General features: G+C 39.3%; 1 protein-coding gene across 1 annotated transcript in view; it reads left to right on the forward strand.

The window, feature by feature from the left end:
* The window catches only part of myo1d (myosin 1D), a 117,538-nt gene that overhangs the window by 47,270 nt on the left and 53,081 nt on the right, over positions 1 to 17,187 (forward strand). The window contains exons 12-16 of the mRNA XM_028568238.1: positions 8,472 to 8,542; positions 12,625 to 12,699; positions 13,317 to 13,449; positions 13,626 to 13,792; positions 16,914 to 17,121. Of these exons, the coding sequence (XP_028424039.1) occupies positions 8,472 to 8,542; positions 12,625 to 12,699; positions 13,317 to 13,449; positions 13,626 to 13,792; positions 16,914 to 17,121 (654 nt within the window). The remainder of the gene's footprint in view (positions 1 to 8,471; positions 8,543 to 12,624; positions 12,700 to 13,316; positions 13,450 to 13,625; positions 13,793 to 16,913; positions 17,122 to 17,187) is intronic.

The following is a 17,187-nucleotide window of genomic DNA, read 5'->3' on the forward strand; positions in this document are numbered from 1 at the left end:
GAAATGCAGCAGAACCAAGTACACTCTAATATCTGTTTATTTATCGCAAGTAATATCGTTATCGCGATATTCAACAATGTTATCGCATATTTTCCTCATATCGTGCAGCAGTGAGGATTGAGTTCGATACTCAGTGTTTTAATACCCCGACAGCTGCAGCTCAATGCATTGGGCATGAAATGCAAAACCCATCTCCTCATCTGCCGCCTGGATCAGCTCCCATGGTACCTGCTGTGAGTTCCTGACAGGTTTGGAGACAGTCAGACGCTGCTCATCGGGAGGTCTGGCTCGTGCCCTCGTACTGTAGATGAGATGGCTGTTTTGGTCCTGGGGCTAGAGCTGGAGGGCACAGGTGGCAAACAGGATTGTTGGAAAAGGGATTGCAGGAGAGAAGTGGATAGGAGTTGGGCAGAGTCAGATAGAGGTGGTAGTGTCAAAACAATCTACATACAGTGTGTGTGTTATGCCCCTGTAAAAGGGGAAAATGGAATTAACTACACGGACACGATGTTGCTTCACTCAAATCCAATGTTGTAATGTATTTTTTCAGTAACATCATAATAGCAGGTTTACAAGATGTAACAAACCATGTATTTTCTCTGTTTACAACACAATAACGTCCCTTTAAGTAACTCTAACACAGAATATTTGCTTCTGCACATTTAACACTGTAATAGTAATAATTAGAGATGTTCCGATACCGATACCAGTATCTGTATCGGCTTCGATACTGCCTAAAACGCTGGTATCGGGAAGTACTGGAGTTTATGCACCGATCCGATACCACGTAATAAAGCCCTAAAGAAAATCTACATTAAAGTAGTTTATTTATGTTCTTTTTCCGTTATAACTGACTGTCAAACTGGAGAATAAAAGAAAGTTCTGGAGCATTTATTGTTTGTGTTTGTTCATGTTTCTCAAAGAGTTTAACCTGAGTCAGACCGACAACAAAGATAGAAATCATATCACATCCATACAGGGATAGTAATATACAGCTGTTAAAACATAATGAAATATATGACACTCTGGTATCGGATCGGTACTCGGTATCGGCCGATACACAAGTTCAGGTATCGGAATCGGTATCGGGAAGCAAAAAAGTGTTATCGGGCCATCTCTAGTAATAATCAACACTATTATTCTTAAACTGCAGCAATAGCATTCTGATACAAACAATAGCACAACCTTCATTCTTACCTGTAAAAGGGGAAAATAGAATTCAAATCCAATGTTGTAATGGACAAGCAGAAACCACACATTCCCCTACAGTCCAAACAAGGCATTAGTAATCGAACACAAATTAGCAACTCAACTAGTGCTTAAAACAGGAAACAAATAGAAACTTAAGGAGACAAAGAAATACTGCAAAATGTAATTTCAAGTGCATTTTTCCCAAAATCGTATAGGTATCTTACACAGCATTTTAAACACAAATCACCTTTTTATCCTATTTATCTTTTAAGCCTTTTTTAGCTGAAAAGGTCAGAGCAATGGATTTCCGATCTACAGATCATAGTGCATTTTAACTCAAAGAAATGAATGACCATCTTTTTAACCAAGCAGTGCAATGAATTACAGCATTGTAACTTAGCAGTTTTAACTTATACTTGTATGCACATTTTTAAGTATCTTTTAACCTATGGATGTATTTCCATTCAATGTATTCAAAATATCACTGTTACATGTGCACAACAAAAAGTTGATTTGTTCTACCAGAGAGAAGTCTACCAACCAACACGTTTCCTTTTGTCTGTACAGAGGGCTGGCTGAAGTGTCAGAAAGTGTTTGGGGTGTGTTGTAAAGCTGTCCTCGCACGCCTGAGATTACAAACTGACTGGTAGAGAAAACAATTGACTTTTGCCAGGCCTATAGTTCAGGGAGTAATGATGGAGACTTAATCATAAAATGACCACATAGTCAAACATTTACTTTGTATTTTAGGGTAAAATAATTTACACTTGTCACATTGTTGAAAGGATCGAGTTTCGGGGCCAGTTCACCCAAATTACAATAACTTACTTTACACCCAGTAGTAGAAGTATCTAACCATTACTAGTGGGCAATATGAATGCAATCTGTGATTTTAAATGAAGTTAATTTTCTGATTAATTAGACAACATAACCAGATTGAGTTTTCCCTTATTCAATAAATTAATGACCTGACAAATTAGGATATTGTGTCAAATTATTTCAACAATGCTTTCAATTAGGGCTGCACAATTAATCGCATAATCGAAATCGCAATGTGGACTAGTGCTTTATCCAAATCGCATGGGGGTGCAATATTTGTTAAAGGCAAAATATGTGTCAAACCATTTTTGAATTAAGTGACAGATGTCAGCCTACAAATCACGTCCTACAGACAAAATAAAAAAAACCTTTGTTTGGTACAGATCTTTGCAAAAATCTCACTATAATCATTGAATTTTTTGATTTTAATATTTGTTAATGGAAGTGATAATGATGATAATGATACAAAAATTATCATTCCCTTCAAAAAAATTGCAATTGGATATTTTGCTCATGCTGTGCAGCCTTACTTTCAATCAAATACTGCCATTAAACTGCTTATTGATTAAGCCGCACTGGCCTAATTGACAAGATATTAACAAGATAGCTATACCACGGTATAAATACAGTAGTATGGCATATCTCTCATACATTTCTCTCGCTAACCACAAACAAACAATTTCGTAATGGCTAAAATAAAAAGTTTGGCTTTTTTTTGGTGGACTTATGAGGACTATTGTTGACTGCTCTTCAGATCTCTGCAGGGCAAATTGAGACGGCTAGCTACTATCTGTCCAATCTGAGTTTTCTCTCTCACGACTATTTTGCAGCGGCTCTGTGGAGTTTAGCGCCACCCATGACGATTCTGATTGGTTTAAAGAAATGCCATTAAACCACAACACATTTTCCTCCCATCCCCGAATGCTATTGGGGAATAGCCAGTAGCACGCTTTGGAGGAGGGTCTGGCAAAGCGAGACTACACCCAGTTAAACTTAGATTCAGATCACATCAACATTTTAATCTAATCGACTTCATAGTTCTGAATCTGGACTTCAAGTATTTGGAGTAAGTAACTTGTAATGTAATGGGCTACATTAAATAGGCTGCCACTAAACGTGTTTCTGCTTCTCAGCAAACAAAAGGTGGTTAGACATCCTTGAGTTGTGGTTATTTACAAATGTTAAAAAGGTAATGTTAAAAGGTAAATTCTTATTCCTTGAGTGGATTCAGTACATCACTGCTCAGGTCTTTTGTTAAACTTCAAATTTGTTGGTGTGTGGCATTTTTAGGCCTTTATTTGACAGGACAGCTGAAGATATGAAAGGCGAGAGAGAGAGGGGGGGAATGACATGCAGCAAAGGGCTGCGGGTCAGTAAACCTCTATATATGGGCACCCTCTTTACCAACTGAGCTATCTGGGCGCCCCACTGCTACATGTTATGCACAACAAATGAATATGAGGCAGAAAAAAACCTGCCCTGTGCTTCAATTTCTATAGTTACAGTGAAGAGTGGTTGTGGTAATCTGTGTCTTTTTTTCTGCAAACAAAAACCTTAAGACACGTCGGGGTAATGAGAGCCAAAGGTGAACGTGTTTTCCGGTGTTAGAGTCTCTTCCTGTCACTCTAACACTGGGCGCTTTGCTACAGTGTGTACCTGAGACAGTCGGTCCACAGTTTTTCTCATTATTTTGTCTCTCGCCTTCTCACCTGACAGCTTCCTCTGTTCACAGATTTCCTGTTTTTCTCTGTAAGTCATGTTACTGTCTCCCCTCTGTCTGCTCTGTTCTGCCTTTCTCTTTATTATACTTTCTCTTTATTATATTTAATAAAACCCTACCATCCCTTCGCCCCTTTTTGCCTCACTGCATCTCCTGCTCAAGCCAATTCCTTTTCTTCATGTGTTACCTTGCTCCTCTTTCTGTCTTACCTCAGTCTTGTTTCTGTGTCTCACTGTGCCTGAAACCTGTTGGTCTCTCCTTAATTAATCTCTTGATTTGGCTATCTGGCTATCAGTCATTTCTACTCTACAGACAATCCATTTTCAGTTGATAGAAGAGGGTGATTTGATGGCTGTTGAGGACTGAATTATTATTTCACTGTTGCAACTTTTTGAAAAGATGCCTTTGTTTACGTATGTGGTAGAGCTTTGTGTTTGCATGGATAAGTCGAGCGACAGAAGAGTAATCGGCAACTATTTTGATTGATTATTCTTCATTTAAGAAAAATGCTGGTTCCAGCTTCTCAGATGTGAGGATTATCTGTTTTACTCTATCTCATTTAATTGTAACCGTCTTTGGGTTTTGGACTGCTGCGACTTGATGACCACGATCGCCTTTAGGGCTTTTAGGAAATTGTGAACTGCAGCATTCTTCGCTGTGTGCTGACATTTCCATAGGCCAAACAAATTTATCTGAGAAATAATCATGCTACTGGTATTTTATATTATTTTATAGGTTTTGCTGCTCCCTGGGATTGCTTGCTGAATTTGCTCTTATTCAGCACCGTCCCTGCTTTACATTCATGTAGTAGTCCGCCTGAAGCGGCTCAGTGTTTTACTGCCTGAATTAGCATTACTAGCATCTCCACAACTACTGTGGGTTAAGTGTGTTGCTCAAGGGTTATTTTAAAGGGAGGGCCTTCCTGCACTGATTTTAGTTTAGTTCAGCTGCTAGTGTTGGGGGGGTCGACTGGCCACCATTAAGTTTCCGTTCTACCCGTCTAAACTTGATCTGATAATAATACCAATACTAATACTGAACCAATATATTTGCTGTGTAATAAAAAAAGTCTTAAAATAAAAACTCTTAATATAAGTGGGTCTCTCTCTCGCTTGTTTGCTCATCCTTATATCCCCCTCTGACCTTGTTCTGTTTCTATTCATTTGCCCTCCCTACACGCACACGCACACACACACACACACACACACACACACATACACACACACACATACATACGGCCATCTCCATCACCCCTTTAGTATTAACACTAGGCTGAAGCCCAAACACAGTGGTGCTAACAATAAAGCTGCCAAGTTGTGTGCATGTGCGTGTGTGTTGGGGTGTGACTGATTGTGATGGATGAGGGGCAGTGCGACTTCCAGCAGACGCAGGCTGTCTGTCTGACAGTGCATCTGTTTGTCTCTCTTCTCTGTTTGTTTGTGTGCATTCGTGTATTTGTTTCCTGCAAGTGACCGTAGTATTTGTGTGTGGGTGTGGGTGTGTGTGTGTGTGGGTGTGTGGGTTTAACTTCCCGAGTAGATGTATTAATCTTTAGACAGTCAAATCCCCATACAGGCTTGATATTAAGATCCTGAGGATTAAGACCGTATTGAAACAGTGTTTGGAGCTCTAAAGCTCTACATTATAGAAAGTGTTGCTAACTGTGAACATTAAATATTCTTTTTTTAATAACACATTATTGTTGGCAATAAAAAACAGAGAATATTACTGGAAGCACTTCAATGCCTCAGTAGTTTTCTGAAGTGCCAGGTGGTAAATAGTTTTGTGATTTAAATGAGGAATATCACTTGGATTTACTGTGAGGCCCTGTGTGGTTTTGATTCAGGCTTTGGATCTGAATCAAGGCTGACTGAATCATTCAGCACTCTAAAGTAAATCTGTCCGTTTCTCTGAGGCTTTTATTGTGTTTGCAATATTTCATCTCATACGGGATTGTTCCTTCTTTCACTGTCGGTGTCATTGTCTGATAGTATGTGTGTGAGAGCACTCTGATGAGTCATTCAATATTTTCACAAAGACCCAAAGTAATGGAACACACCGTGTTGGCTCGGCTGACAGAAATAGCATCTAGGTGGAAGGCAATGTGGCTGTAAAAGTTTTATTTGTTGGCTGTGTTTGCTCCTTGCATCCCTTCGGTTCCTTCACACAACTGCCCATTTTGACTCTGAGTCAACATCTCTGTGTTTGTCATTTGTCAGTTTTCGTCAGTACGGTTAATAAACGGGTTTTGAACATTTATTACTGTCGTGTTTCTGCTTCTCAGCCAACAAACGGTGGTTAGACATCCTTGAGTTGTGGTTATTTTAGCCTTCAGTTACTTACAATTGTTGAAAGGTAAATTCCGATTCACTAAGTGGATTCAGTACTTCACTGCTGAGTGCTTTTGTTAAACATCATGGCCACATGTGGACTGAATTCACTGCTACATATTTTGCCGCTGACCGACTCAGATTAATATTCTAAGTGTCTGACAACATTATGGAAAGCATCCGGTAACGGTAGTTACCCTTTAAAGTCCCTTCCTTTCACTTTAACACTGCGTGCTGCTACAGTGTGTACCTGAGACAGTCGGCCCACCATCTTCTCATTATTTCCTCTCTTGCCCATTTTTTCTCTCGACCGTCCATGTTCTCGTTACTTTCTGTCTCTGTACCCCCCTCCCTCACCTAATGCTTACCTTAATGCAAAAATATTAAACTGTTCCTTTAAATGGAATTACCGGGTCATCTGTTTTTTTTTTTTTTTTTTATCCGTTTTACCGTTAAGACATCAGTCTTTTTTTCTCCTGCTTGTTATCTGTGGCTTTAATCACGCTGCCTTCTGGACTCTTGGCCCTCTGTTCTCATAACAATAATAATAATAATACATTTTATATATGGGCGCCTTTCATAGCACTAAAGGACACCTTACAGTTAAAACAGGCAAATATACAGTTAAAAAGGCAAATATAATTAAAACATTTAAAAGATATCTACATATCACTTCTCTCTTTCTGTGGGATTGTTTAAGAGCACAGGATACCTCTCCCCACACTCCCCCTAGTCTCTGATGTCAGCATAATACTGTTGGTGAAACACACACACGGACACACACACACACACACACACACACACACACACACACACATAACTTTACTGTACCCTGCACAACACATCACAAATGTACTTGTCACAGGCAGCTTGCAGATGTGGATGAAACAGGAAGCCTGATCATGTTCATCAGAAGCTGTTGCCAGGCTATCACAGACCTTTTTTGCATTTCCATTCATGCTTCTTCCCACCCTGCTCTCCTGCTAACTGGCCTACATACAGGCATCCGTATCTCACACACACACACACACACACACACACACTCTTTTTTTTTTTTTTTTTTTTTTTTCTTGCTTGCACTGTCTCTTCCCATCACGCTCCATTCATCTCTCCTCATCTTCCTCTTCCTCTTCCTTGTCTCATCATCTCTTGCCCCCATTCTTGAATTGTATTCATCACGTTTTCCTTTCTTGCTCTCCCTCTTCCCCTTCTCTTTTCTGTGAGACTTTATCCACCCTGACAGCATTGGTGTTTTCCGCATCACTGCATCTGGTCTGCAGTTTTACAGATCATTTTTAGTGTTTGTTTTAACCTGTGTAGAGAAATGATAAAAAGGCTGCTTCAGAATCCAGACAGTTTGTTTGAAATTCTTTTAGCATAAATTTAGAAGATGGACAATTTACCCAAATTGTCCCGATGTGGGAAAGCCACACATGTACATGTACTTTACTTAAGATTAAAAAAAGATACAGCAACCTTTAGTGAATAAAATTCTTTCCTGACGTTGGTTTCAATTTCATATCTTCTCTTTTCTTTTTAATTGTAATGTTGTTTGGCACACATTTATAAACAGTAGGTCTAATACAGAAGAAAAAATAAATTACAGAATAACATCCATAAGATGATGTGCATATTCATGAAACATAGGAACCTGTGTGCTTTAATAATGCTTTGGGAAAACTTGTGCATTCGTAGAAATTCGTTCTGAAAACTTTGTTATCAAAAAACAAGGGCCTGGTCATGACTGCTGAGACTTGACTTACTGTCAGGTGCCAGGAAGGCCTTGCATAGCCAGACACATTGAATATTCAGTTATTATTAGATCTATGCATTGAAGGTACTTTTTCCATCTAGTGTATCAACATAACTTTATTGGTCAACAATTTGAAGCCAGATGATTACTCTTAAATGCATAATTGATCATGGTTAGAACAAAGAGTGCATCTCACAGGTCTGATAGCAGCTAAACAGCTGTCTCATATGTCCTCTCAAAGGCATTGGTTATTTTAATGGTTGGACGTAATCTATTTGAAACAAAGGGTGGCTATAAAACATGAAGCAAAGGGAGTTTTTTTTTTTTTTTTTTTTTTTTAATATGTTTTTTTGGGCATTTTGGCCTTTTAATGGGTAGGGCAGTTGAAGACAGGATAGTGGGGAGACAGAGAGGGAAGACATGTAGCAAAGAGCCACAGGTTGGACTTGAACCCTGGGCCGCTGCAGTAAGAACTGAGCCTTGGGGGGCACACTCAACCATGTTTTTTAATTTGGTCTGAAGAGGCAGAACAAGATTTGTATTTGTTAAGTACACAGTACAGTATAAACTCCTTTGCACTTTGAATGCATTGATCTGAGATGCCTTTTATTATTGCTCACTCGCTGCTCTCTCTCCATCTGTCTGTCTCTCTCTGCAGCTCTCACCAACTGACAAGAGTTTGGAGTTTGACCGAGACTTTCGCATCAGACACTACGCAGGAGATGTGGTGTAAGTCTCTTCAAGTTTTATTTATTCAGGAAAAGCTTTTACCGATGATTCATGCTCCTTTTCCCACATTTGTACATTTTTACATATTCATGTCTCAGAGCTACCTACTGAAACCACAGTCTTGTACTTCTGGCTGCTTTAAGAGCCGATGGAGTTTGGATTTCTTAAATTAAACCTGATGGTTGTTTGGAGGACGTGGGAGCATCACTCATGCTCACACTTGATATGATGCCATTGATCAATTAATGTGAAATATAACAAACACATTTGTGGGACCACCAATACAACTGTAATGTATTAATGTCTGTCCAGACTCCAGGCTCAAAGAATGTATCTTCATGATCTCTGGGGTTTTCATTTAAATCTACATCTTGGCTTTAACTTAATATCGATTTGTTTTGGCTGTTTGAAAACACAATTGCTTGAGGATTTCACATAGTTCTACCTTAAAGAGTACCTTACCAATCTTGCTTTTGCTGACCTCCAGTGGTTTAACTTGTCTCCAGTAGACCTGTACATCACTGTTGGGTGTAGTTACTGGTGCAAAAAGTAACTGGTCAGATGTGAAACAAACAAGAAACTTTCAACCAGAGAGGACGGTGAAATTACTCTTTAAATTGTTTATTAAGTATTGTATACTGATACATATCAAGTATACTGATACATATCAAGTCACATTCTGGACTCTTAAACACAACTATCTTCAGTCAGACCCAAAACATTTTGGTCAACTTCCCTTCAACATTTACATTGTCTGCATTTTAATCTTGCCAACTAACGCTATAAAAAAATGTCTAGATTAGATTCAACTTTATTGTCATTGTGTACAAGTACAAAGACCGCGAAATGCAGTTGGCGTCCAACAAGAAGTTAAAAAAAAGCAGAAAAGTGCAATGTGCTATACAAGTATAGACAGGTGGTGCATAGGCACTACAAGAAATATATTGCAGTGTTGTAAGAGCAGAATAAATTTGGCTATGTAATATGAACAATGTATGAACAACATCTACAGATATGTGCAATGTAGTAGCAGTGACATTATACTAGTAGTAAGAAGATAGTGTATTAACAGAATATATAATAAGAAAAAAAGAATAAATATGGATGTACTGAATGAACCATATAGACAGATATATACAGTATGTACAGCTATGTGCAGTGTGGTAACATTATAAGAGTAGTAAGAATAAGTGTATGTGCAGGATGAATAGTATGAAGAGCAGTAGAATATGGCTATGTATAGGTGTAATTACAGTATGTACAGTATGTATTTGACAATTTGATGTTTTATGTTCTGCAAAAATGATGCACAACATCAAATAACCCACATGGATTCATCTTGATTATTGTGAATGAGGAATACTTGATCAAAGATTATTTAATGTACATGAACATCCCAAATGAAAACAGTTTTACTCAGCCTGGGTGCTAATTTAAAGCATGTTTTCCCAGTGCACTGACGTGAAGAATTATTGGATCAAAAAGCGTTGCAGTCTGCAATAGTGTAATAAAACTGCAATTGAATTGCAAAAATAACCCTATTTGTGGACCAGCCACCATCTGCCTCTACTTCACATTCAAAACTTAAAAGACTCAAAAACACACACATGCACACTGGTGCATAACACTCGAACATTGAAACGGCATCTTCATTGCATGCCGTCCCCCAAAATGACAGCACCACTTCCCAATCCCCAAAGTACTTGGCCACTATTTAAATGAATAAATCAACCACGCTAAGCCCCTAAAAAGTGCTCTCACCGAAACCAGTTGTGCCCATTTGTGAGGGCTAAGTGTCTGACACCCAGGGGAGGGCTCAGGCAGAGGAGCCTGACTGGCAGACTTGATTGATCCCTGAGCCACTTAGACCAGGCAGGAGGCAGAGTGAACCTCACACCTCACAGCATGGTGTGTAACAGCTCTGCTATTTATGGTAGATTCATCACTTAACAGCACAAATTAACTTAAAGTGTATATTAACATAGGGCTATAAGGGTCAGCTTATATTTACAGTAGATTAACTCAAACCACAGTTTACACTGCCAGTGGCCACTTTATTAGGTACACTTGTACACAGGATTTCCGCGGGGTCTTAAAAAGTCTAAAATTCCCAAATCAAAATTTTTAAGTGATGTCACGTGTTTTTTAGGCTACAACATTTTTTGTCACATACAGCAAACATCTCCTCACTATCCGCAAGCTGCCTGTCCCCTGAACACACTGTAAAAAAAAAACGTGTGCCCAGTCTCCACAAACTGCAACAAAAACAAACTGCACCAACCTGCACCACCAAACATAAGTGTTCCAGCCAATAACCGACAAGAAGGATTTGGGGGTGGGGGTTGGGGGGATTCATGACTGTTTTAGGAAGCACGGAAGGGAAGGAGGGGGGGCAGGATGAGGAGGAGGGAGGGGCGAGCTAGCCTTGTTTTGTTTGACAATACTTCGACGTCAACATGAAGTGACGTCACCGCTCAAGTATTGTGTTCTAGGTCTTAAATCATTTTACACAGTTCTTTAATTTCTTGATGTCCATGCAACGCTACCTCTAATGCTCTTTTTGTTATTATTCTGTGGTGTTGTAGTTCTTTCTTTCGCTAGTCCAAATATAATTTTGCTGTATCACGACTACAAATGAGACCAACATGCAACTTATATTGCAGCCAATCAGCTCTTGTGTCATTGGCGCAAGTCTCTTTCGGATTGTACCACAGACATAAAAGATTTTATTCTTCAGCTTTGGGGAAGTGCAAGTTTAGCGATAATTGGCTTGATTAAAACTGAATTTAGTGTTTAATGTAACAACATGTAGTTTGATGTTGTGATTAAGGTCTTGAATTTCATTCATAATGGTCTTTAAAAAGTCTTAAATTTGACTTGGTGAAACCTGCAGAAACTGCTCATTGATGCTTTATCTAATCAGCCGATCATGTGGCAGCAACTCAATGCATAAGTGTGTAGATGTGGTTAGTTCAGTTGTTTATACTTCAGCTGCAAAGTTTAATCAATTAGTTGTCAACTATTTGATTAATCGCCAACCATTCATCAAAATTCTCTGATTTCAGCTTCTTAAATGTGAATATTTTCTAGTTTCTTCATTCCTCTGTGACAGTTAAACTGAATATCTTTGAGTTGTGGACAAGCAAGACATTTGAGGACGTCATCTTGGGGTTTTGGATAACACTGATTGACATTTTTCACCATTTTCTGACATTTTATAGACTAAAAAACGAATCGATCAATCAAGAAAATGATCGACAGATTAATCGACAATGGAAATAATAGTTAGTTGCAGCCCTAGTTTAGACCAAACATCAGAATGGGGTTTAATGTGATCTAAGTGACTTGTCACTAAGTGACCGTGGATTGATTGGTGGTGTTAAGTATCTCGGAAACTGCTGGTCTACTCAAACCACCCTGCTTCATTAGATTAGCGTGGGTCCATCCTGTCTGTGTCGTGGGTTCATGCTGGTGCTGGTGGTCTAATGGTTTGGGGGATATTTTCAAATTGAGCAATAGTTTAAATGCCACAGCCTTGTTGCTGGCCTTGTGCATCCCTATATGACCACAGCCTACCCATCTTCTAATGGCCATTTCAATGAGGATAACGCACCATGTCACAAAGCACACATCATCTTAAACTGGTTCCCCCCCCAACATGACAGTGACTCCAGGGTTCTCTAACGGGCTCCACAGTCACCAGATCTCAATCTAATAGATCATATTTAGGATGTGGTGGAACGAGAGATTCACAGCATGAATGTGCAGCCGACAAATCGGCAGCAACCGTGTGATGCTATCACGTCAACATGGAGCAGTATCTCTAACAAATGTTTCCAGCACCTTTTCAGATCCAGGCCACATTAGAATTCAGGCTGTTCTGGGACTTGTATTAGAACGATGTGCATCATAAAGTGCCCTGGCTTGTTTCAAGGATGATTCAGATTCATCAGATCAGTAAGATTTAGATAAAGGTCAAGGTAATCATGTAGTTATGACATTACGTGTTAACAGTCCCTTTGACAGTCAGCAGCAAAGTACGAACATATACAATTACAGTATCTGCCTCCCTCTCTCCACAGGTACTCGGTGGTGGGTTTTATTGATAAGAACAAAGACACGCTGTTCCAGGATTTCAAGAGACTGCTGTATAACAGGTGACACACACACACACACACACACACACACACACACACACGCAGAGTGATACACACTGCTTCAATCACCTCTACAGGCTGTACTCACTATATTTCTTGCTGCACTTTACATGACAACCCTCACCAAAGAACAGCACAGGACTAGTACAACTAATCTCCTCTCAGCAGCCTTTTATCCTCGTTCTCTCCTCCAATTCTCTGGAGATTTTTGCTCTGCTGAATATAAATGTGAGGTTGAGTAATCCTTGACCAGTCTAATGTGCATTTTATAATACTCTTTACTCGGGTCAAAAGCACGATTCTGGATAGCGGCCAAAAATGTTTTAACGTGGGTGCTAATGGCCTAATGGAAACAGCTTTTTGGGGTTTGGTGTTGTATCCAGAGTCGACATTACAATAAAAAAAAACTGTACAAGGTAGTAGTCATTCAAATGTTAAAATAAAATAAATCATCTGAGCTCTTGCTGATTATAATATTTGGATATGAACACTTGCAACAATGAATTTGGACTGAATTGGGCTGTGATTATGTGTTTTTAAATCAGTAGCCATTAAGTGTTGTAAACCATTAAGTGTTGTAATCTCTACTTGTGCAATTCTACCTTTCTTGTTTCCAGTTCTAACCCAGTTCTGAAGGCGATGTGGCCTGAGGGCAAACTGAGCATCACTGAGGTCACCAAACGCCCACTAACCGCTGCAACGCTCTTCAAAAACTCCATGATCTTGTTGGTGGAGAACCTGGCCTGCAAGGTGACGAGTCAGGGAAAAAACACATTTGATAAACATTACATCCAGGACTGTAAAGAAATTCTTGCTTACCCATATCAAATTCTGAAATAGTGTTCCCGAAGCCCACACAGTCTAGCATGTTGAATTGAGATTAAATGCATGTTCAGTAGTTGTTAACCCACTGTTGCCCTCTGTAGGAACCCTACTATGTTCGCTGCATCAAGCCCAACGACGTCAAGTCCCCTCTACTCTTCGAGCAGGAGCGCTGCCGCCACCAGGTGGAGTACCTCGGGCTGCTGGAGAACGTCAGAGTGCGGCGTGCCGGCTTCGCCTACAGACAGACATACCCTCGCTTCCTACAGAGGTACCCACAATGTAATAATCACTCTAAGCAGCCACATGTCAAAACTACCATTAAAAGAATCACCAGAGCACATTGTGACATCTTCAAATTCCTTGTTTCATCCAAGACAATAGTTTAAAATCCCACATTTTTCGTTGAGAAATTACCTTGTATTTGCACAACTTGCAGGAAACTGCACTTTTGGAACGTGGCATTAGAACTACAACCGACCAGGTCAATTAAAGATAGTTATTGCTACTGGTCAGTCCTACAGTAGATTATTTTAGTTCAGGCTAACTTGGGTAGTCAACTACCCAAGTTATTGTCCTATTTGATAATGTTAGCGATTTGAGTTGTGATTTGAAGATTAAATGTTTGCTTACGGGACTAGCTTTAAAATCTGGGTAGAAGAAGATATCGTATAACACATCACACACACTCTGGAGAAACATGCTGAACCCCTGAAGGATAATATGACAGTTCCTTACTGTAGGGTAAATATGTGTTGTGTAACCGTAGTCGGCTCACATCTAATCTAATCTTGCAGCTAATCAGTTACATCTCCAGCAGCCATCACAAAATAACCCCCTCATCATCATCTTGTGTTTACTGTACTTTTCAGTTTCCTCCATGCATAGTTTTTGAGCAAGAGTGAAGCATTGTTGTGAAACATTTTAATGTGCTGCAAATATAATTTTAAATTTGTAATGTGGTAAAGTAGCAAACAACTCATCAATGACCTGCGTTAATAACTCATGTGTTATTCATATAGAAGCTCAAACATCTGAAATTACAAGTTCATTTGCTTCCCAATAAACACCAATTTGCTTGCAAGACAGGGACCGATAATAGGACCAAAGTCAATATTTAATGGCGTTCATATTTGACCATTATTGTGACATTTCACAGGCTTAATTGATTAATGAAAATAATCATCAGTTGCAGCCCTAAATATCTCTAATCCTGTCCATATGAAGTCTTGCACACAAGAGTGTTTTTGACTCGGCCGAGGCTGACATCAAAGAGAGACAGAAGAGAAAGGGTCAGGGCTAGACTTAGAGACTAGCAATGGACAGGCGCGGATCCTTGGAGTCGCAAAGGTCACCTCATGTGTCTCCGTGGAGGACGAGTGGGAGTGATGCAACGACCCTGGTGTCACTGCACACACCCAGAGAGCTTCACTCACTCACATGCTGTGCCCATTGTGTAACGGATGAGATCTTAAGGTTTTAATTTGTTTTCTTAATGATGCTTTTGGTTACAAGCCCTTACAGTACCAAATATCTCTCTAGAATTTGATACAAATAGCATAATAAAAATCATTAGATTGTTCGGGAACACTTTACTTGAAGGTATCTACATAAGAGTGACACGGCACTCTCATGAACGCATGACACGTTCATGACACATGAACCCTAACTCTAACCCTAACCATAACTTGTCATGACAAAAACCGAATGAAACTTAATGACAGAAGCGTTATGTCATAAATGTTTATGACTTGTTTATAATGTTTATGAAACGTTCATGACAGTGTCATGTCACTCTTACGTAGATACCTTCAAGTAAAGTGTAAACGATTGTTCTTTCATAATGGTCCAAAAAACACACACACTTGTAGAAACCATGATGGTGGACGGAGGATTAAGCAATGAGTCTTTTGCATAACAAGTCATCCGACTCTGTCACTCCGATCACCCCTCACTGATGTATTTGGACTTGGCCTTACATCACAGCCTTGGCAGTGGGTCAGCTGTGAAATGATGGGATACAGTCTGTTAACAAGCACTGGGGTCTTTGGATCTTAGAGGACATGCTGTCATGAAATAGCCTCATAAACAGGATTATTTCAAGTTTTAGTGTTCTTCTATGGTCTGTAGTTTCCAACATGTAAATTCATTGTAATTTAACTAAGGCTGCAGCTAACGATTATTTTCAATGTCAATTAAACTGTTGATTATTTTCTTTATTAATTGATTAAATGTCAATCAGTGTTTTCCAAAGCCAAGATGACGTCCCCAAATGTCTTGTTTTGTCCACAACTCAAAATAGTCAGTTTACTCTCATAGAGGAGTGAAGAAACTAGATAATATTCACATTTTAAGAAGATGGAATCAAAGAATTTTTACTTAATTAATTAGTTAATCGATATTGATTTGATAGTTGACAACTTATCGATTAATCTCTAAATTTAACACTCACCTTTTGATAATATACACTATTTTGATCCAGTAGCAGTGATGGCCTGTCAAATCCACACACATTGCAAGAACCTTGCTTTGTTAAACGAGTACAGGAAGGAATTTTATTACGTGACAGCAGCACAAGCTGTTTCAGGACAAACTCAGCTCCATTACATCGTGCATAATGTTAGTTTACAATACGCATTCCTAAATTCATCAGTTTATGATTGAATTTAGTCTCAATGTTATGACTCTTTTAACAGGTTTCCACAGGTCTTAAAAAAACATAAGGTAGATGGTTGAGAAAAATAATATAAGGTCTCATATGCCAGTCCAATTATAGCACTGAAAAGACTCCATAGAGCGTAAATTGACCCCTTACCTCCTGCGCTTGGCTGTAGGTGCACTATACAGTAATGAAACCATTTTTTCATGTGCTAAATGATATGATATCCATGGCAGCATGCCAGGGGCAAAGTATCACGCTGTCTTGGTAATTAAGAAGATCTATACAGTACTATACATCCTAGGGCCCACTTTTTTCCTCCTTCAGATATAATATGATCTTTACCTAGCCAAAGGAAGAATTTGCCATTATAAACAAGCACACAGGAAACGCATACATTATTCAATCATAAGAAATGAGTCTGGATTTTTCAAGGTGTACTGTATTAGTATGATTTCTTAAACAATGACAATGTTTGTGTTGTTCATTTTGTATAAACCTGATAAAAAGTAATCATATGTAAGTAACACCAATACTGAGAGTCTGCAGCCATGCTAGCGGCTCTGTAAGGTAAATGCAAACGTACAGCTGAGGCTGATGGGGATGTCATTAGTTTTGCAGGAATTTGGTTGTAAACCAAAATATTGAACAAATATATAAACAATTGTGATGTCTTTTGTTTAGCTGTATACTGTTGCATCCAATCATATGACCACTCTGCTCCGTCCTACAGATACAAGATGATCTCAGAGTTTACGTGGCCAAACCATGACTTGCCATCAGACAAAGATGCAGTGAAGAGGCTCATGCAGGGGTGTGGATTTGACCATGACACGGCCTATGGAAAAACTAAGGTCTTCATCCGCACACCACGTACCCTCTTCAGCCTGGAGGAGCAGCGAGTGGAAATGGTCCAGAGAATTGTCCTCTTCCTCCAAAAGGTGAGAGTCTGACCACCTCATAGCCACTTATGAGCTCAAGATACTGACGCGACAGCTTGGAACTGC

The sequence above is a fragment of the Perca flavescens genome, chromosome 21 (genome assembly GCF_004354835.1).
Source record: "Perca flavescens isolate YP-PL-M2 chromosome 21, PFLA_1.0, whole genome shotgun sequence".
Lineage (NCBI taxonomy): Eukaryota > Metazoa > Chordata > Actinopteri > Perciformes > Percidae > Perca > Perca flavescens.